Source organism: Caretta caretta, chromosome 6, assembly GCF_965140235.1.
Source record: "Caretta caretta isolate rCarCar2 chromosome 6, rCarCar1.hap1, whole genome shotgun sequence".
Lineage (NCBI taxonomy): Eukaryota > Metazoa > Chordata > Testudines > Cheloniidae > Caretta > Caretta caretta.
The window spans coordinates 81,408,652-81,424,884 of record NC_134211.1 but is presented as its reverse complement, the minus strand read 5'-3'; the positions used below and the strand labels follow the sequence as shown (position 1 = coordinate 81,424,884).

The window sequence follows — 16,233 nt, the reverse complement described above, 5'->3', positions numbered from 1 at the left end:
CACCAAAATACTTCGTTCTATGATCATTGCACAAATTCTGATGGGATCCAGAGATCCAAACAAGCACATAAAAACTACAACCATTAACTAAAAAGTATGACTACAATTATTTACACAAGCATTTTACACAATGCTAACTACCATCTGACAGAGCAGGCAGGGACACGTTCCTAGGGTGCTATGTCTAGTGGAAAAGGAGAAGATGAGGGACATTTTGCGCTGGAGAGACATGTGCACCTCCACCCATTGGAGTCTGCTTTCTAAAGATTCTGTGTCTGTGTGACTAGTCACACAACTTCTACAATGAGGCTCTGTGAAAGCAATGTCAGGAAGGAGAACCGTGGCCATTTTCTTTCAGTTTTCCTCTCTGATGTTAAATGTTCAGGGTTGTAAAAAATAAAAATAAAATGCTATTAGGACATTTATTTGAAACAATCATATATTTAGTCTTACCACTGCCACCATTTCTGCTGCAGTTCCTCTTGAGCATCTGATTATAGGAATAGCTCCTATTAAAAGATACATTGACCTCTATTTACATTATAATTTCCAGGTCATAAATAATTATACTGCCAAGTTGTGATTTTTATTTTTTAAAGTAAATGATTTGGGGTGCCAAATTTTCAAAACACACTTCTAAACTGTATATAAAGTATGGCTCTAGTAGTCACTAACCATGAGATCACAAAAAATGGTTTATATCAATACATTTAAACAAAGTATTATAAAAACATAGTAAGAATGATAAATACTTAAAATCATGTTATAAATATATATTAGCAGTACATTGAGAGTTACAGGAATTGCCAGCTAAAATAGTCAAAAAACCCCTGTTCTCTTACCTATCCCACATGCAAATATTAAAAGTTGGGGTGTCAAGCTATTAAAAATATTAATCACACGATTAATCGCACTGTTAAAGAATAATAGAATACCATTTATTTAAATGTTTTTGGGTGTTTTATACATTTTCAAATATATTGATTTCAATTACCACACAGAATACAAAGTGTACAGTGTTCACTTTATATTATTTTTTATTACAAATATTTGCACAGTAAAAAACAAAAGAAATGGTATTTTTCAATTAACCTAATACAAATAATGTAGTGCAATCTCTTTAACATAAAAGTTGAACTTACAAATGTAGAATTATGTACAAAAATATAACTGCACTCAAAAATAAAACATTGTAAAACTTTAGAGCCTACAAGTCCACTCAGTCCTAGGTCTTGTTCAGCCAATCACTCAGACAAATGAGTTTGTTTACATTTGCAGGAGATAATGCTGCTTGCTTCTTGTTTACAATGTCACTTGAAAGTGACAACAGGTGTTTGCATGGCACTGTTGTAGCCGGCGCCACAAGATATTTACGTGCCAGATCCATTAAAGATTCATACGTCCCTGCATGCTTCAACCACCCTTGCAGAGGACATGCGTCCATGCTGATGATGGATTCTGCTCGATAGCGATCCAAAGCAGTGCAGACTGATGCATATTCATTTTCAACATCTGAGTCAGATGCCACCAACAGAAGGTTGATTTTCTTTTTTGGTGGTTCAGTTCTGTAGTTTCCACATCGGAGTGTTGCTCTTTTAAGACTTCTGAAAACATGCTCCATACCTCATCCCTCTCAGATTCTTAAATCTTGGGTCGAGTGCTGTAGCTATCTTTAGAAACCTCACATTGGTACCTTCTTTGAGTTTTGTCAAATCTGCAGTGAAAGTGTTCTTAAAACGAACAACATATGCTGGGTCATCGTCCAAGATTGCTATAACATGAAATATATTGCAGAATGTGGGTAAAACAGAGCAGAAGACATACAATTCTCTCCCAAGGAGTTCAGTCACAAATTTAATTAACATATTATTTTTTTAACAAGTGTCATCAGCATAGATGCATGCCCTCTGGAATGGTGGCCAAAGCATAAAGGGGCATACAAATGTTTAGCGTATCTGGCACTTAAATACCTTGCAATGATGGCTACAAAACTGCCATGTGAACAGCTGTTCTCACTTCCAGGTGACATTGTAAATAAGAAGCGTAAATAAGAATTACGTCCTGTAAATGTAAACAGACATATTTGTCTTCGCGACTGGCTGAACAAGAACTAGGACTGAGTGGACTTGTAGGTGCTGAAGTTTTACATTGCACTCAAAAAACAAAACAGTTACATAACAAAAAAAAAATCTACATTTGTAAGTTGCACTTTCATGATGAAGAGATTGCACTATATTACTTGTATGAGGTGAATTGAAAAATACTATTTCTTTGCTTATCATTTTTACAGTGCAAATATTTGTAATAAAAATAATAATAATAATATGAAGTGAGAACTATACACTTTGTATTCTGTGTTGTAACTGAAATCAACATATTTGAAAATGAAGAAAAACATCCAAAAATATAATAAACTTCAGTTGGTATTAACAGTGCAATTAAAAGTGCGATTAATCGCAATTTTTTTACTCAGGATTACTTTTTTTGAGTTAATCGCATGAGTTAACTGCAATTAATCAACAGCCCTAATTCAAAGTTAAGAAATTTTAAAATATAATTTACATTATTTATGCTGTTTATTTACTTTTTCATTTCTCGCTGATTAGACAATCAAATAGATTAATCAAGTTTGCTTTTGCTTGGTTGTTTTTGCTTTTGATGCTCAGGGTCTCTTCCATTATGACAATACTGCAAGATCTGGGTTGCAACTCATTGCAGGGGAATATTTATTTATTAAAATAAATTTTTCATTGGAATTTCAGGCTTCACCTGTCATATACTGAATTTTTAAATACATGTAATTTGAAACGCTGAAGATTCAAGGGGCTCTGTAAGATACATTTTACTTCTTGCCACAGAAACTAAGGCATTCAACAGGTTCTAAGGATCCTTCTAATTCTCTGAGTGCCCTGGGGGCTGCTAAACTCTCCTCCTCAAGAAGTTACAATTTTAGGCACTGAAAAGGGAAGTAAATCTGAGAGCTGTCAATTAGCACTTCAGTGCTTATAATTTTAAGCATGTTAAATTTTACTCACTTAGTTGCTATTAAAATGGACATGTACACTTTTCAATAATTTCTCTGACAGTTATCCAACCATTAATGACAAACATTGATAATATCTTGTATGCTATCTAACAAAAACTTGTTTATCAGCAAAAACCCTGACAATCTCTCAAAATCTCAGAATAAGAGAGATTTTATTTTGTTGGTTGTCATCAAGATTGGTTGTTTGTCATGGCAAAAAATGACAGCAATTTTATTGTAAGAAAAGGAGAAGTAATGGAACAACATATCCTTTATTTTACAATATGAATTATTTAATATTTTCATAAAATTAAAAACATTCCATGACCAAGCTAGTTATGGTGTTACTGACCATGAACTTTTATGAAAAATATTAAGGGTGGGAATTTCAAAATTATTCAACATTCACTCAGCTCTGTTCCTAATTAAGCAGTTTTCAGCATGAAGCACTGAAGCAGGAGCATTTTTACCACTGACTTAAACAGCAGCAGACTTATGCCAACAATAAGCACTTTTGAAAAGCCCACCTTAAAAGTCATGGTTTGTGTTACAGATGTCATGACTGTGACAAACAGAGAGGTTTAGAAACAGCTTTAAAAATCTACAGTAGACTATGAAATCCTCTTCTATCACCTTTACAATCACAAACTCTGTGTAGGACATGACTGAAATAATAAGGTAAAGGTTGTTGTGAACTATGAGTTTGAGTTAAAAGAATATCCAGTTTTCAGTGAAAAATATTAAACTAACACCTTGCACTTCCTATAGCACCTTTCATCCAAGGATCTCAAGACAAAATTTTGCAGACACTAAGACTCCACTCTTATAATGGGAATTACTGCCTATTCAACAGTGTTTTCAGAGCAAAACCCAGGCCTAGTGACTGGCCAAAACTTACATATCAAACAGAATCCAGGGGTTTTGCATTGACCCTACTTCCTCTCACAGGCTGCATATGTGGAAGTTTACAGACTTACAATATGTAATTAAAAATGCAGATCTCTTAGAAGGAACAGCGCATTGAGAAATATACCGGAACTTGTAAACTTACCAAGTGTAACAAAAAAGCAGAAGAGACTATCAACCACAGTGTCCATAATGGCCTCCATTTCAGTGTCCATTATATCTGGTCTGTTAATGGCTAAAACATTGTAAAATAAAGAAAAAAAAGTGGAGTTACAGTCTAAAACTAATATAAAACACAGTGAGGAAATCTCCTACAGCAGCCAAGCAGTGACTCTCAGTCATCAACACTGAAGAAGTGACCAAAGTAAGAAAGCTGTGATGAAGGCCCCACTTAATGCTTCCACTCCTGTTCCCAATTAATTTTTTAAAGTCACGAATAATGGAAAAACATGAAGAAGAAATTAGTTTTACTGATTAGAGCAAAACCAACACTGTGCAATCTTCTTCCACATATCTTACAATACATGTCAACCCTGACCTTACCCTATTACTACCGCAGCTATGGGTGGAGATGGAGAATCAAGACAATGCGTGTGGTGATTTTGGACTAACATCCACTTGGAAACCAGCTTCCTGAGGTGAAACACACTGTGCTATCTAGAGAATAAAAATTCTGTATCTGTACAGATATTACAATATGTTATTTTATATATTAAGAAAGTTCCAAACTCAATGATCTGTAACATATATAATAATTACTCCATTAATGGTTTAAAAAATATTTTGCTATCAATGACAACCTGCATGCAAATCTTCTGATCCAAGAATAATTCCGAAGTATTTTATAATATAGATAGGGAGATACACACACAAACTCTGTGTAAAACCTTCCCTATAGCTGCTCTACTGTAGCGTAATACATTTTATCTTTAACTAATATTTCTGATTCTAATAAAACAGTATTAGACAAGCTTGGCTATCAACTTCTGTTTATTTAGGACATTGTGGTAACAATCATCATTTTACACAACAAACCTAAGTTGGTTACGTATACATTTTTTTTTTCTTTTTGGTGGGGCAGGAAAAGATTGTGAAGTTAGTTTACTCTAGGTTCATCATATCTTAATTGAAATCTACAGAATATTACAGCATTTGAATTTTGAAAAATGAATTTGTTTAGAAAGGAAGCAAAAAATTGGGTGGACCCATTCTAACAAGTTGATAGGGGAAAGTATTTAATGACTGGTTATTGCTTAGAAGACTGGCAATTGCTGTCATAATTAGAAAACTATCCTCTCTCTGATCTCCCAGCCTCCTTAGTAGATCGCTGGTAAAATAAAAAAGGCAGGGATCAAACATCTGCACCTCAGATTTTTAGGTGCTTCTGTTCAAGAAGTTATGTTCTCCATGGCTAATACTTGAATAAATATGCAGCATGCACCCATGTACAAAACTAATGAAGAGTGACTCTAAAAACTGACAGGTTTCAGAGTAGCAGCCATGTTAGTCTGTATCCGCAAAAAGAAAAGGAGTACTTGTGGCACCTTAGAGACTAACCAATTTATTTGAGCATAAGCTTTCGTGAGCTACAGCTCACTTCATCGGATGCATTCAGTGGAAAATACAGTGAAACTCATCACTTCATCGGATGCATGCTTATGCTCAAATAAATTTGTTAGTCTCTAAGGTGCCATAAGTACTCCTTTTCTTTCTAAAGACTGACTTGTTAGCCAATTTCTATGCTGGTTCCAACTCACTACATTCTGGAATAAGAACGTCTATACAAGGAGTTATTCAAGAATACCTGTTCCTGAGTAACTCCATGTGTAAATAAGCCCTGTGAGTGTGTACAAACCTATAGTAGTAGGTTTTTCTATTTGGAGCACTAATTTCAATTTTTTTTTTTTTTTTAGAACTGTACAATATTCTTAAAAATGTTTACGTTTAAGACAGTACTCTTCCACCACTAAAAAAACATATGCAGTAACTCCTCACTTAAAGTTGTTCCAGTTAATGTTGTTTCATTGCTGATCAATTAGAGAACATGCTCGTTTAAAGTTGTGCAATGCTCCCTTATAAGGTTGTTTGGCAGCCGCCTGCTTTGTCTACTGCTTGCAGGAAGAGCAGCCCGTTGGAGCTACCTGGTGGGGGTTTGGAACCAGGGTGGATGGGCAGCCCTCCTACCAGCTCCCTCTCCCCTAAGTTCCCTGTACCGCAGCCGCCCAGCAGGCTATCAATGGCTGGGCAGCTCAGCTGTCCCTCCTCTCACTGCCGTGTGCTGCTCCTGCCCTCTGCCTTGGAGCTGCTCCCGGGAGCCTCCTGCTTGCTGTGTGGGGAGAGTAAAGAGGGGTGCTAATGTCAGGGTGTTCCCTCCCCCCCCCACTCCTTTACCCCATTTCCACAGAGCGGGGTTGGGTGGGGTGTCGACGGACACAGGACAGGGCTCAGGATGGAGGGAGCTTGCTGATCTACTTTAAAAGGCAATGTACTTAGAGTGGCGTCAACATACTTAAAGAGGCAATAGGGGTCTCTCTCTCTCCCTCACACGGTGTGTGTCTCTGTCTCTCCTCTCCCCATTCGTGCTGCCTTGTAGAATGTGAAGCTACATTAACAACATGTTAACCTTTGAGGGCTCAGCCAAGTGCTAGTTCATAATTTAGCAGTAAGGCATTCCCTGGGAAATGTTCCACCTTCTGACTCCACCACCTCAACCAAGCTTCACAATCATCATTACTGTGTACAGTATTAAATTGTTTGTTCAGAACTTATACTGTGTATGTGTGTGTGTAAATATATAAAATATAGTCTTTTGTCTGGTGAAAAAAATTTCCTTGGACCCGAACCCCCACTATTTACATTAATTCTTATGGGGAAATTGAATTCACTTAACATTGTTTCACTTAAAGTAGCATTTTTCAGGAACACAACTGCAACATTAAGCGAGGAGTTACTGTATTTTCACTCAAGATCAGAATAACCAAGTGGTCAAGGCATTGGATTTTAAGATCCTATTAACATGAATCTGCATGGTTTTGAACCTCATTTCTAGTAAATTCTTGTGAAGTCAGATTAACTCATCACAGAGACCTCTTCTGGCCTTAAAACAGAAAAAGATTTTAGATTTATATATCTGCTAAATTGGAAATCCTCAATTACAGAACAGAACTCATTTAAAATCATTATTAGATATTTGTTTTGACTTCAGAGTAAGCTTACATTTTAGATATTCAATGGTAACAAATGTTATACAAATAAAATTTTACCTACCACGATATGAGATGAGCTCCTTATTTTGATTACACAATACAAACATATCATCTTCCAAAGTAATAAAATTGAGATACTGATCAAAGACCTACAAATTAAGGGACAAAAAAAGAATTAGTTTAGTTCCACCAATGGCTATTAGCCAAGATGGCCAGGGATGCAACCCTATGCTTGGGATGACCCTAAATCTTTGACAAGCAAGGGGAAGACAGAGGAGGATCACTCCAACTGCCCTGTTCTGTACACTCCTCTGAAGCTCTGGTACTGGCGACTATCGGAGACTGGATACTGGGCTAGATGGACCATTGGTCTGACCCAGAATGGCAGTTCTTATGACTAAGACTGCGATTTAGCCACGGAGGTCATGGAATCTGTGACTTCCAAAAAGCGCCAGCAGGGTCCCCTGTCACCTGCGGAGGCAGGGAGCTGTGGGGTAGCCCTACTGCCCCAGGTGGCTGGAGGGACCCTCCACTGCTCCCACCCTCCCTGGGAGGGATCCCAGAGCTCCTGGCCACTGATGGTGGCAGGGGGAACCCCCACAGCTCAGAGCCCTCAGCAGAGGGGGACCCTGGAGCTCTGAGATGCTACGGGTGATGGGGGCCCCTAGAGCTCCCAGCCATGCACAGCTGCCCAGGCTCCCCATTTTGTCACGGATAGTTTTAGTAAAAGTCAGGGACAGGTCACGGGCTTCCATGAATTTTTCATTACTGCCCGTGACCTGTCCGTGACTTTAACTAAAAATATCTGTGACAAAATCTTAGCCTTAAGGATGACAATCATTACAATATGCTAAGAATAAAGTGTGAAGCTGTCTTGTCTTAAACATATATTCATGACTTGTTAAGCTTTAATCTGAAACTGAACAATACCAAATATCCATCTATAGTAACTACAGCATAATTTATAAGGTCTGACATTCAAATAAAGAAACTGAATAAGATACAACTACAGCTGAAATATCTTAGAGAGTGCCGCTCAGAACTATTAAGAAGAAACAAATATTAAATGTTTCTAGGGCACTAATCTACTAATAAAAGCTAGAATATAAAAATTAGACTTTGCCTTTTGTTGAGATGTTTAGCACTCAATCTGGCTGCGTTGAAAGACGTTCATCTTCACAAAACGATGAAATAATTTCAACACTATCATGAGTGTGCTGCATAACACCTTTTGTTTATTCATATGTTCAGAAAAATAATAATGGAAAATACAAATATCTGGGTAATGCGTAAAAGGGAAGAAACAGATGTCTGAGCACTGAAGCCAATGTAGATATACCAAATTACACAAACTGAGGATGTGACCATGAGAGTTTAATAATAGTTCTTGTTTGAGCTGAATTAAAAATTTGGTAACCGCTCCTCTCTCCCCAATTGTAAACTATAAAAATGAGGAGAGAAAGTGAATAATGTGATCTGAAATATGAAGAGATTTCTTCAGAAATATACATCTTTGATATGTCTGCTGCATGTCAATCTTTACTCTAAGTTTCCTCGTTTTTTAATAATTTAGCGGATAATTTTAAATATAATTTGTGCATGGATTGTCTGTCCATTCCAGTTGTACATTCTCAATTTCCAACAAAGATTGCAATCACAAATTATTTATGTCAGTTTGGGAGCAGAAAAATGAAGCTAAAAGGATATATGGAATTAGGTCAGCCCAAATGAAATGAACATTTATATTTAATTAATATTTTAATACTAAATGCTTTGTGAAACATTAAAAAAATGTAGAGTTTTTAAAAGTGAAGGTCCTTTAATATCATAGCCTGCACAATTTCTTACCTTCGCTACTTGTGTTACTGCACTAGCCCCTAAAGCAGCATTTGCAATATCTTCCAGTTTACTTCTTGAAATGGCAGAAATAAAATTTAAATAATATGATTCATAAAGCTGATTTCGAAGATCCTGAAAGCAAAAATTAATAGCTTTTACTCTCAATAGGTACTACAGAGCAACTAGCTAAAAATGAAGATACTTCTTAAAAATTCAATAATCTTTATTACCTAGTGTTCTAGTTATCATTGAAATGAAATTATTCTGTTGTGCTCAGCTGACTGTTGATACATAAAAACACTATATTGTATATTACTGGAGGTTGCTAGATGTAGGGATAGTTATGAAATTAAAGAAGTTATCTTAAGTTTGGTTAAGAAAATAATGTATTTGCGGGTATGTCAGAAAAGGCCCTAATCATCAAATAAAGGAAGCTGGTGAGAATAAGAAGTTATAAGACCAGAATGTAACGTGCAAAGAATGCATGGTTCAAAAAATAATTAATAAAATAAAAGGCTGCAGTAACAAAACAAAGAAATACGGTCTGAAAAGAAGCAAGCACAAACTTTCCCATTGTTCTGCAGGTAAGCAAGGAAAGGGAGGAGGAAGGACTGGGTTTTTGCTCAAGCTAGCAAGTTAGCTGAAGCATACAAAGGGCCATGAATCTGAAGGTTCTTTATCAGAACCATTCCAACCATGCTGAGACAAACAGGATGAAAGGACTATTCTCTGGTCTGGTCTATCTGTGAGTATAATTGATCATATGCTTACAGATGTGTGTTACTGTATTGGGTATAGTACATTGCTTATTATTTACGGTTTTTTAGGCACATTTAAAGCAATCGCACAACTATCATCTGGCCTTTGGACTTAATAAAGGAATTTATGGGGTAATGTCTGGTGGTGCCCTGTCTTATTAATATTCATAAATAATAATTCCAACACTGGACACATAACATACCTAACACAAAACATCAAAAGCAAGGAAATGAAACTTAAGCTATTTAACAGTGCATACGTCTCTACTTTTCCACCCAAATACAGACTACACCATGGAGCATAACCAGCAGGGATGCCTATGTTCAAATCACCCTCTTCCCACAACTACATAGCCCCTCCTGGCTATTGCTCTCTCTTAAAGTTCTGGGAAACATCAGCTTCACAAATTACAGTCTGGATACAGAAGTAGTTTTATAACAGAATTTCTTTTTGTGGCAAATATAGATTAATACATTCAGTATGTTAAAATTTGATAAAAGATGCACTCAATCTCATATGAATTAGTTATGGACTCCTATTTCAAACATTAAGTGTGCAAAGTAGTTACCTGGCACATTCTGTCAATATTTTCTTCTGTTGGCATTACAAAGTATACTGCTGGAACATCTGGAATAGGATCTCGATCAGAATGCAAAAGCCTAAGGGAAAATCAAAACTAAGTTACCTTTCCAATTACTGTTGTTTCTCTTATTATTCATTTAACACCATGAACATCAGAAAATAAAATGTTTAGTTTTATAAGGATGATCCAATTTTGTAGAATTCCTCTTTATGTCTTATGAAGCTTGATTTCAGCAATATCACCACACACACAATGGTCAATTATTTCAAAAATTAAAAAAAAATTACTTGCTAGACGAACACTAACCCTAAATTAACAGTTGAGAGCTCCAGGATAGCAGGCAGACATAGCTAAGTTCTGTCTCTGTTATGAAGAGTAAGAAGGAACAGAGAGGTGGTTGGGTCTATTCAGCCCTTTATGGGGGCCAGAAGGAAATGCAAGGGCACATAGGATGCACATACATCCTCAACATTCACTTGACAAAAAAATCCTCTCTGACGAACATGCAAACTCACAGTTGGATCAACGTGGATAAATACTTGAAGAAAAATACTGGGTTATTTTATTTTTATTTATTCATTTGAGAGGGAGTCCCTCATCTTCCACTGCGTAGGAAATGCTTCTGACTAGTTTGATAACTTTACCCATCCTTTAGCCACAGTATTCCTACTGGATTTGGGCAGGGGTAAGAACAGAATCTTCAGTTAAATTTTTAAAAGCACCTTTGGACTCTTTGTACTGATTCAATAGACTTTGTATGTGATTTTTTAAGAATATAAACAACTGGAGTCTTTGATACACGGTTTGAAGAATAAGTAAACAGATACAACTAACAAATGTACGCACAAAGTACTCACAGATGCAAGGTGATGCCCATGTCTCTCAGCTCTTTCACTGACAGCAAAGGAGAGATGATATCTTGGCCAAATCTGTCATAAATGAGAACCTATAAAACACAGAATGAAAATGTTAAAATATTTATTAATATGAAAATTTTATTAAATTTTGTAAGTTCTTCCATTCCTATCATTACTGTTTACTAAGAGAAAATAAAGCAAAAAAAAAAACAAATGAGCAACAAAAAAGAAAGATGGGGAAATCTTGCCAGAATCAGTGCTTCTTGTCAGTCAAACAAGAAGCTCTGCATCCAGAAAAGTAATTATTGTGAAGTGCACAAGTATCACACAAGGCCAACTCCTCTGACCTGAAAAAGAGAAAACTGATGGTACAGGACTGAGTGGAAGAAGAGAAGGAAAATATCATTTGGGGGGAATTAAAATCATTCCAGAATGCCATATTGAAAAAATAGTAATGAAGGAATCTTTGGCTCTGCTTGCCCTAGATTTACTACTTTAAAAATTCAGTTTCTTCCTTTGAGTTCCCTTCTCTTTCCCATTTCTACCTATTTCATTCTGAATTTTTGCCAGTGCTTACCCCCATGTTACAAATGAGTCTTTGCCACTGGACTCCAATAGGTCCTAAGTTTCTTCCACTAGTTTCTTCTTAGGTTCTCACTTAAAATATATAATAAGTTTTCCTAGAACTTCAGTTTGGCATTGCTTCCTTAAGATGCTGTACTTTTAAACATGTATCTTTTCCATCAACCAGAATGTGCAATACATAGGATAAAAACCCTTACAAAGTAAAAGAATTTAAGTACAAAGAACAGGACAAACACTATTGACAACACAAAGGAGAAAAGACTAGGCCAGTGGCTCTGAAACTTTTTTACTGGTGACCCCTTTCACACAGCAAGCCTCTAAGTTCGACCCCCCCTTACAAATTAAAAACACTTTTTATATATTTAATACCACTATAAATGCTGGAGGCAAAGCAGGGTTTGGGGTGAAGGTTGAGCGCTTATGACCCCCCATGTAATAACCTTGTGACCCCCTTGGGGGTCCTAAGCCCCAGTTTGAGAACCTCTGGGCTAGGCATAATTACGCAGTCTCCTATGGGTGTTCAGTATTTCCTGTGCACAATGGCTAAATGCATCACATCATAATTAAGTTGTAGGTATGTCATTGGAAACTTGGCCTGAAAAAGGTGAATTTTTCATGACAAATTTTCAGAAGATAATTGGTGAAAGTAATCAAACTGTACGCAACCAAGCATCTAGATTAAAACTAAAACTTTTAAAAAGGAAACTTATACACCTTCAATGATTTGTTACTACCTCATCCCCAATTCTATTCTTTTGCTCCAATACTATAGTTTGTTTTCTAATGTAAAGAAATTAAACTATTTTAATAATTAAAAAAGCATCAGCCCAATGGAAAGATAAAGTGCCTATAAAATGTTAATTTTCTCAAAACATGACAAATTGTCAAAAATTGCGGGTTACTACTATAATATACCAGAAGCACTTGGTCTGATTCTACCTTACGGTTGCCAGATTTTTACCTCCAATTGGTTAAAAACTGATAATCTAAACTTTTGGACATGCTGTAAGGTTGCCTTTTAGAGTAAGTCAAGTAGTTTCTCTTACCTTCCATACAGGTTCTCCTGTGCTGTTTTTAATAGGAGGAACATTAAAATTCAACATACGCTTCAAGGCCACTGAAAAATAGTGAGATCAAAACATCCAATTACTATTATGTTAGTTTTACTTTTTTCCCTGATAACTGTTGAGACCAAATATGTTTCCAAGGACAAAAGATGCTTTTGTGAGTTAGTTCAGTATTGGTTTTTTCCAAAGGTCCAAAGCAAGAAGACAATTTTAAATTCCTTTTTTCCATAGACTTACAGACTTTAAGGTCATAAAGGACCATCACGATCATCTAGTATGACCTCCTGTACATTACAGGCCACAGAACCTCACCCACCCACTCCTGGCTGAGTTACTGAAGTCCTCAAATCATGATTTAAAAACTTCCACTTACAGAGAATCCACCATTTACACTAATTTAAACCTGGAAGTGACCCATACCCCTATGCTGCAGAGGAAGGCAAAAACAAAAAACAAACAAACAAACAAAAAAAACCCCAAGGGTATCTGCCAATCTGAGCTGGGGGGAAATTCCTTCCAAACCCCAGATACAGCAATCAGTTAGACCCTGAGCGCACGAGCAAGACCTACCAGAAAGACACCTGGGAAAGAATTCGCTGTAGTACCTCAGAGACCTCCCCATCAAGTGTCCCATCACCAGCCATATAATCTTTGAGTTAAGTCAAGAACAATAGATCTCAACATGAATTTATGAAGTTCAACTAACTATTGCTGACAGAAAGGAAAAAGTCTTTAAACCTGAAGACAGAATCTCTTCTTCCTATCACTGGAACAAATTGTAGCCAAATGAGAATTTTGTTAATAAGAACAGGTGCCAGAAGAGGTCACACAACTCAGCTCAGCTCAGCTCTGTCCATTAGATCTATGACTTCCTCAATCTCTTAGCAAGTTTGAATCTTTTAACAAGGAAAGTTACCTTTCTAGCATTTCCTATAGCAGAAAGAACACAAAACATAATGGCCAAAAAGTTTCTTAAAACAATCAAGGCAGACTATAGTAACTCATAAACAGATGGTGGGCACCGACATATTGAAAAGTGCACATTCTAGTGTGTGCACCTTTAAAGAAAAAGTAGTAATGGTTAAGTTATGGGAGGTAAACTCAGAACTAATAAAAAGGAAATATTTCACAAAGCATGCAGTCTGGAATTCACTCTACAGGTGACACCTTAGAGACTAACCAATTTATTTGAGCATGAGACTAACACGGCTGTTCCTCTGAACTCTACAGGTGGTGAGCAAGTTAAATACTGTGAATGGATTTTAGAAGATGGAAGATTAGATAGCCAAAGGAAAGAAGATAGTCATAAATTACTAAAGTTTAGAATTAAAATACATTTATGCATTGAAAAATGCTTAATTTTTGACTCAAGCAACAAATCACATTTTAATATATGATATGTCATTCCAACAAGTGTATGCTAAAATAAATCTGAAAATACGAAAAGAATGCTGAAAATTATGTGGGCAGAGGCACTCTTTTTACCTTTTCTGGTGGAGCCATACAAACATGCGGACAGAAAAATAAAAAAAAATAAATATTACTACCTCAGCAGCCCCAGAGCTTCCTGCAGCCACAGGTTGCTGGATATGGGTCTGATCTCCCCACGAGAGTGGCCATGCAGGGGAAGAATAAGTCTGTCCCTCCCCACCCTGGCTAGGACTATCAGCCAGGAGCCCCGGGCTAGGCTCCCAGCAGCACAGGAGAAATAAGACCCACCTCCAGGAACCTCCTGTGGCTGCAGGAAGTTCCGAGGATGCTGCCTTCAGATCCCAGCTCTGAAAGCAGTGCAGAAGTGAGAGTGGTAATCCCATGAGCCCCCCTACACAGCTTTGCAACATCCCCCCCGTCCCACAACCTGCACACAACACCAAGAAATGGGTCAGAACCTGCACACAACACCAAGAAATTTCAGATGTAAACATCTGCAAACATGAAATTGACTAATTTTCAAATCCTATGGCCACGAAATTGACCAGAATGGACCCTGAATTTAATAGGGCCATATTAATAAGTTACAGATAACTGCTCTGAGGAGTCTACAATCTAAATTAAGACTGACCACATTGTGAAATATCAAACAGTAGGCAGCAATACTGGGAGATGAAGATTACATCAGTCAAAATTCATAAAGTGTACTCAGTACTCTGATGTATCTTTTTTAGTTGATCTGGACTTTTAAAATAAGTTAGAGGATTCATGGATTGTGCCCAGAACAGAAGAAAAAGCGGAGTTTAGTGATAGCGACTGAAATAAATGAGTAATGAGGATAAATGTGGAAGGAGGAGGAGGTGGTTGTACAGAAGAAAGGATCACGGATAACTAGATAAAGGGCAGCATCGAAGGATGGAATTGCTTGTAGTTTAAGGAAATTAAAGGAATATCAAACTGCACTATTATTGCAAAGACTAAGTACTGGTTGAAGAGATAAAATAGGAGAAGATGAGATTAAGGCACAGAAAGGGAATAACAAGGACTGAAGGAGATACTGTAGCTTATACAGGAACTCAAGAAGTAGGTTGAGATGGTTAACACAGAAAACAAGGAAGATGATTTTAGAACAGAGGTGGGCAAACTACGGCCCGCGGGACCCTCCTGCCCAGCCCCTGAGCTCCTGGCCCAGGAGGCTAGCCCCCAGCCCCTCCCACACTGTTCCTCCTCCCCCGCAGCCTCAGTGTGCCATGCTGCTGGTGTAGTGTATTAAACTGCTCCACGTAGGAATGTGCTACTGATAGCAATTACAGAGAGCAATTTACTACACTACACCGGCGCAATGCTCTGGGCAGCCAGGCAACACTCTGGGCGGTGTGGCTGTAGCACTGCCAGCCACTGGTGCTCTGTGCTGCATGGTAAGGGGGGGGGGGGGTTGGATAGCGGGCAGGGGTCCCGGGGGGGCTGAATGGGGACAGGGGTCCCGGGGGGGGCAGTCAGGAAGGAGGGGGGGTTGGATGGGGCAGTAGGGCGCAGTCAGGGGTAAGGGTTCCGGGGGCAGTCAGGGGACAGGGAGCGGGGAGGGGGAAGTGGATTGTGGCAGGGGTCCTGAGGAACAGGGGGGGTTGGATGGGGCAGGAGTCCTGGGGGGGGTCACCAGGAGGTGAGAAGCAAGTGGGGGCAGATAGGGGGTGAGGGCACAGCCTGCCACAGCCTCCCCTAACCGGCCCTCCATACAATTTCCGAAACCCGATGTGGCCCTCAGGTTAAAAAGTTTGCCCGCCCCTGTTTTAGAAACAATGTGTTGAATAAACTTGCAGGGCACAACGTGAGTCCAAGACGCCTGAAAAGCAATTATTGCAATCGTCAAGATAAGAGATGACCAGAAGATGAACCAAGGTTTTGGTGAAACCATAAGCAAGGAAAAGAAATAAACAGGATTATGATGCAATATGCTTCCCATTCTAACAGTATG

The 16,233-nt window shown here is 37.9% G+C and overlaps 1 protein-coding gene across 2 annotated transcripts in view; it reads right to left on the bottom strand.

Annotated features, from left to right (window-relative positions):
• SCFD1 (sec1 family domain containing 1) overlaps positions 1-16,233 on the bottom strand; it is a 150,142-nt gene that overhangs the window by 131,658 nt on the left and 2,251 nt on the right. For both annotated transcript variants that reach the window (XM_048852399.2, XM_048852400.2), the window contains exons 2-8: positions 12,807-12,877; positions 11,176-11,264; positions 10,304-10,394; positions 8,986-9,108; positions 7,199-7,286; positions 4,077-4,166; positions 454-509 (exon numbers count right to left, since the gene is read on the bottom strand). In XM_048852399.2, the coding sequence (XP_048708356.1) occupies positions 454-509; positions 4,077-4,166; positions 7,199-7,286; positions 8,986-9,108; positions 10,304-10,394; positions 11,176-11,264; positions 12,807-12,877 (608 nt within the window). The remainder of the gene's footprint in view (positions 1-453; positions 510-4,076; positions 4,167-7,198; positions 7,287-8,985; positions 9,109-10,303; positions 10,395-11,175; positions 11,265-12,806; positions 12,878-16,233) is intronic.